The 5,869-nt window shown below is 33.5% G+C and overlaps 1 protein-coding gene across 1 annotated transcript; it reads left to right on the top strand.

Moving 5' to 3' along the window:
• The first annotated feature begins 3,732 nt into the window (after positions 1 to 3,732).
• Positions 3,733 to 5,474, top strand: LOC122053712 (NADH--cytochrome b5 reductase 1-like). The gene is made up of 6 exons (XM_042615701.1): positions 3,733 to 3,816; positions 4,294 to 4,374; positions 4,451 to 4,540; positions 4,689 to 4,754; positions 4,980 to 5,069; positions 5,394 to 5,474. Exons 1-6 carry the CDS (start codon positions 3,733 to 3,735, stop codon positions 5,472 to 5,474), a joined length of 492 nt encoding a protein of 163 aa, XP_042471635.1.
• Positions 5,475 to 5,869: the final 395 nt, after the last annotated feature.

Here is a 5,869-nt window from a genome sequence, read left to right as displayed (position 1 = left end):
TTCCTAAGTTAAAACCATATTATAGAAGTTATCAAATATCTATTTCAAAGATCGACTTCCAGGTTAAACATGGCGAGACACTAGGCCTTCTTGGGTATGAGATCATCCACCACTTCCTAGACAAAGCCTCACAAAGAAATTGGATATTTAACTTCTTACAGTAAACTAGGTTTAACTATAGAGACCTTAATAGAAGCACATTATCGAAACATGAAATCAACAAATAAAATCCATAACAAAAATGATAACTTAAAACCGATAACCTCTTGTGTTTGATTTTTCAAGACTATACAAAAGATGAACTAGTTATGATGCGGAAACTAATAACTAGTTATACCTCTTGTATCTTATAGACCTCTTGATCTTTTGTTGTATTCCCCTCATTCTCTTGGATGTCGTGTGGGCGACGATCTTCCAAGATGAAATCCACTCAAGCTTCTTCCAAGGCTTCCAAGATCCGACCACCAACTAACCTCCAAGGGATGCTAGACAAGAGAGCTTCCTTCTCTTCTTCTTCTCCTTCAAGCAACCGGCCACCAAGAGACTCTCACAATTGATGCCGCTAGCCTCCAAGGAAGAAAACAAAGGGAGAAGAGAAAAGGAATAGGGCCGACCACCAAGGATTGGAAGAGAGGAATAGAAGATGTGTTGTCTCATGAGGCACCCTCCATCTCTTTTATAATCCTTGGTCTTGGTAAAAAAAGGAAAGTTTTAAACATAATTAAAACTTCCTTAAATTCTTTGCCAATGACTAAAAGGGAAAGTTTTAAAATAAAAAATTAAAACTTCCTTTTATGCTTGTCATGGCCGGCCACCTACTTGTGCTCCAAATAAGGAAAGTTTTAAACATAAAATTAAAACTTTCTTATTTGTTTCTGGTAAGAAATTTTAATTAAAAAATTTCTCTTTTAAATCCCTTGTTGGTTATAAAAGGAAAATTTTATAAATTAAAAGCTCTCTTTTAAAACATGTGGATGGTTACAAAAAAGGAAAGTTTTATCAAAAATTAAAATCTTTCTTTTAACTACAAATAAGGAAAGATTTCAAACCTTTCTCTTAATCCTTTGTAGAAAGCTATAAAAGGAAAGATTTAAAATTTAAAAACTCTCTTTTAAAACAATGGCTTCCACAAAAGGAAAGATTTTAAAAATTAAAATACCCTTTTAATTTAATGTGGCCAGCCACATAGCTTGGGCTCCAAGCTTGGCCGGCCATAAACATGGCTCCATCCTTTGGCTTGGCCGACCCTAGCTTAGGCTCCAAGCATGGCTTGGCCGACCACAACAAGATGGGTAAGAAGCTTGGCTCTAAGTGAATATAAGACTTTATAAATAAGAAGCTATAACAGGAACCGAGAGGAGGAATTGGTTTTGGTCTCCCGATGAGCTTGAGCTTCCTGTGTTCGCCCCGAACACCCAACTCAAGTTCATCAATAATATCTCATTCCACTAAAGAGTTATTATTGCACTACCACACCAATACCATATTATAATATGAGTTTCTTCTTATCATGAGTGTGTTAATTTCTCCATGTTTAAGATATTGAATGTTCACTAATTAAATGAGTTACTGACAACTCACTTAATTAATATCTAGCTTCAAGAGTACCACTCAACCTTATTTTCATATCGGACTAAGTCCACCTGCAGGGTTTACATGACAATCCTTAAGAACTCCTCAAGGGGACATTATCACCCTAGATTAGTAGGACACAGTTTCATTCTATAATCAACAACACACCATACAAATAATATCATTTCCCAACTTATCGGGCCTATTGATTTAATGAACTAAATCACACACTTTGATAAATTAAAGAAATAAATATTAAGTATACGTGCTTGTTATTATATCATGATTAAGAGTACACACTTCCATAATAACAAAGGTCTTGTTCTTTTTAACAGTTAGTATAAAAAGAATAACATCAAATGGTCCTGTTCAATACACTCAGAGTGTACTAGTGTAATTTTATAATCAAGATAAACTAATACCAAATTACACTACAACCATTCTAATGGGTTGTCCCATTCCATCTTGGTTGTGAGCAACTATTTTATAATTTATAAGGAAATTATAATATTATCTTCTATGTGACACCACACACCATGTTATCTTCAATATAAATTAAATGAACAACTACACTTAGCATATAAATGCAGACATTTGACCAGTGTGATTCTTATTTAAAAATAAATGTTTATACAAAAGCTAGACTTTTAGTATACTCTCTTACAGGAGAACCTTGTGTCGCTGGCCCTAAGCAAGAGAGTTGTGGAAAACTTATGTTTAGGGGGTGCCACCTCCCCTTTTTTATAACCATTGCCGTTAGTTACAAAGAAAAAAAATAACAAAATTCTGTTTAGAAAAAATCTCCCTTTTATAACCGAATTCTGTTGGGGTGGATGCGAGACTTTATATAGAGACTACAACAGGGACCTATAGGAGGAATTGGTTTAGGCCTCCTGATGGGCTTGGGCTTCCTATGTTCAGCCCGAACACCCAACTCAAGTCCATAAATAATAACCCATACCACTAAAGGGTTATTATTGAACTACCGCACCAATCACATATTACAATATGTGCTCATTCTTATCATGAGTGCGTTAATCTCCCTGTGTTTAAGATATCGTATGCCCGTTAATTAAATGAGTTACTGACAACTCAATTAATTAACATCTGATTCCAAGAGTAGTATCACTCAACTTTATTATCATGCCAGACTGAGTCCCCCTGTAGGGTTTACATGATAATCCTTATGAGCTCCTCAAGGGGGCATCATCAACGTAAATAATTAGGACACAGATTCCTTCTATAATCAACAACACACCATATAAACAGTTCTATCTCCCAACTCATCGGGTCTATTGATTTAACGAATAAATCTCACCCATTGATAAGTTAAAGAAATAAATACTAAGTATACGTGCTTGTTATTATATAAGGAATAAGAGGACACACATCCATAATAATAGAGGTTCTGTTCTTTTATGTAGTCAGTATAAATCGAACAACCTTAGATGGTCCTGCTCAATACACACATAGTGTACTAGTGTAATTTATAGTCAAGACAGATTAATACTAAATTATATTACAACCATTCCAATGGTTTGTCCTAATCCATTTTGGTTGTGAGCTACTATTTATAATTTATAAGGAACCGATAACATGATCTTCTGTGTGACACCACATACCATGTTATCTACAATATAAATTAAATGGACAACTGCATTGATATATATATAAATAATAAATGCAAATAGTTGACCAAAATAATTCTCATTTCAAAATATTTCAAAACAGATCATATAAAAGTTAGGGTTATAGTATACATTCTAACAAATCAATATGAACATACTATACAATATGATTGACTTCTATCTCATAATAAATAACCAAACTGCAAAAAGGATTTTGGTTCTTAATCAGTAGTAGTTCCATAAGATTCAAACATTGTTATTCAAAATTGTTAAATGCTTTTTAGGAAGGAAATATTTACAAGATGACCTGATTGAGTTTCTCAAATCACGGGTTTGGCAAGTTGTCGGCTCAAGTGAGTTGGCTCACTGAATTGATTTTGATTCCACAAACCAATCCATGATTTTGTAATACATACTAAACGAACCATATGATCTTTTACCTGAGTGTGTAAATGGTCCATTTGCACAATTATGATCCACATAGCATATACAAAGCTCTGAACCTAATTATGTTGTGAACTTTGTGCCTATAATGCAGAAGTATCCTCAGGGAAGAATGTCTCATCATTTCCGTGAAATGAAAGTTGGTGATTACATGTCAGTGAAAGGGCCTAAGGTATGTCATACTAGTTCATCTTTTTTATGTTGTGGTTTGAAATTTCGAATCGTGTCGAGATTTTGGTCCTATACCAACACGATACAGTTTCAGTATCGTATCATGCTGTGCCAGTATGATTTCGATAATTTTTAAATATAAAACATATTAACTAAAAATAAAAAATTTAATCTAAATATTTAAAAATAGAATCACACACACATGTTTATGTTATGTTGTGGACTTCGTCTACAATAACTTCCGTTGCTATTTTTTTTTTTGATGATTTTTTTTAAGCTTCCGGTTATGCCGATGAGATTTTACCTTTATGATTTAGAGGTTAGATTATAGTATTAAGCATGAAAATATTTGAAGTCAAATATCCGATTTGCTTGTCCTCCCTGAATAATGCCCTTTTATAATGTGTCCTTCACAATTGCATTTTTTTAGTAAATGGTTACCCCATGCAACTTCTAATCAGCCCTTCTATACTTCCAGGGACGCTTCAAGTATCAGGTTGGGCAAGTCAGAGCTTTTGGAATGATTGCCGGTGGATCTGGCATTACTCCAATGTTTCAGGTATACAATGATTTAATCATCGTGTCCTTGGTATGACTGAAAATAGCCAAACCCGTAATACCATTTTTCATCTTAGGTTACAAGGGCCATACTGGAAAATCCAAAGGATAAAACAAAGGTTTACCTTATCTATGCTAATGTCACTTCCGAAGACATCCTTCTAAAGGTAAATTCACAACTTATGATACTTCTTTTATAATAGATTATTCGCCAAGTATGATTGCTCATTGGGTGCCATATTATATTTTTTTAAGTTTGAATTACTGGTGTTTGCCCATCTGTTGCAAGTATGAGAAAGTTTGTGGCATATGCAGGAAGAGTTGGACAGCTTGGCTAGGAATTATCCTGATCGTTTTCAAATTTATTATGTGCTTAATCAGGTGACATACTTTTGATTTTCATTTGAAGTTCTATTATATGATGTCTCACTTGCACTATTACTTCTGATTCATATCTGAATCAACTGATATGATAATTTCTTGATAATCAAATTCTGATATAATATCTCAGGCTCGATGTTATATTTGTTTTGCTTATTATATTCTTTTGTGTTTCTTTGCATTCTCGTTATTTTCTGAACATTGTTATATCTATTTTTCCTGCAGCCCCCTGAGAGTTGGAATGGCGGCGGTGTTGGCTTTGTGCCAAAAGATATGATCAATAATCACTGCCCTGCACCGGCACATGACATCCAGGTAGACATGAGAGACTACATAGTCATCTATCATTATATATGCATAAATCATCACAATGTTAGTCCTCAACCCAGATAAAAAAGTTTGAAAGTTGCATTATATATGATCAAAAAGCCAGTTGAAACAATGTCAACTCTAATGAGTATAGAACTTAACCGTACTTATTATTAGACTAAATTGTCAGTTGTCACTAGTGATAGGTATGAAATCCTTGAAGGCAATGTGGATTCTCTTATTCATGACTCGCGTGCATATGTGTGTATGAATATTTATGTATATTTGCATAGTTTATGGTAACCTGAGCTTTCTTTTGACAATTGACAGGTCATGAGATGTGGTCCGCCTCCCATGGCAGCACACCTGGATGACCTTGGTTACACAAAGGAGCTGCAGTTCCAATTCTAATAAGATTGAAGAGGGCAAAAATAAATTTGTGAGATTGCCTTTGCTTTTCCGATAGCAACAAATATTGTGTTCTAAATTGAGCATGGATAATAGAAAGCATCACTATTTGTATGCCTATGTCAATTAGCAGCAATCTTCCGTGTGAGAAATGGAGAACAAGAGATACTATTATTTTTATTTTATTTTATTTTATTTTATTTTTTTGCTTGTTGAGAGATTCAATAACAATAATAATAAAATTTTATTCTACTAAGTGGGATGTCTCTCTACGCCATTGAATTTTATTTTTTAATATATCATTATTTATATTTAAATAAATTTTATTTTATTATTATTAATCAAATCTTTTTTAATTTTCTTCATTTGATAAGTATATTTATCATAATTTTACATCG

The sequence above is a fragment of the Zingiber officinale genome, chromosome 3A (assembly GCF_018446385.1).
Source record: "Zingiber officinale cultivar Zhangliang chromosome 3A, Zo_v1.1, whole genome shotgun sequence".
NCBI classification, from domain to species: Eukaryota; Viridiplantae; Streptophyta; class Magnoliopsida; order Zingiberales; family Zingiberaceae; genus Zingiber; species Zingiber officinale.
This window is presented reverse-complemented; position numbering and strand designations above follow the sequence as displayed.

Bases quoted from the DNA above. Each gene is read 5' to 3' on its own strand.
- LOC122053712 (XM_042615701.1), top strand. From the start codon at position 3,733: ATGCAGAAGTATCCTCAGGGAAGAATGTCTCATCATTTCCGTGAAATG. The intron at 3,817-4,293 runs GTATGTCATACT...CTATACTTCCAG, and splicing joins TGTCAGTGAAAGGGCCTAAG to GGACGCTTCAAGTATCAGGT. The intron at 4,755-4,979 runs GTGACATACTTT...TTTTTCCTGCAG, and splicing joins TTTATTATGTGCTTAATCAG to CCCCCTGAGAGTTGGAATGG.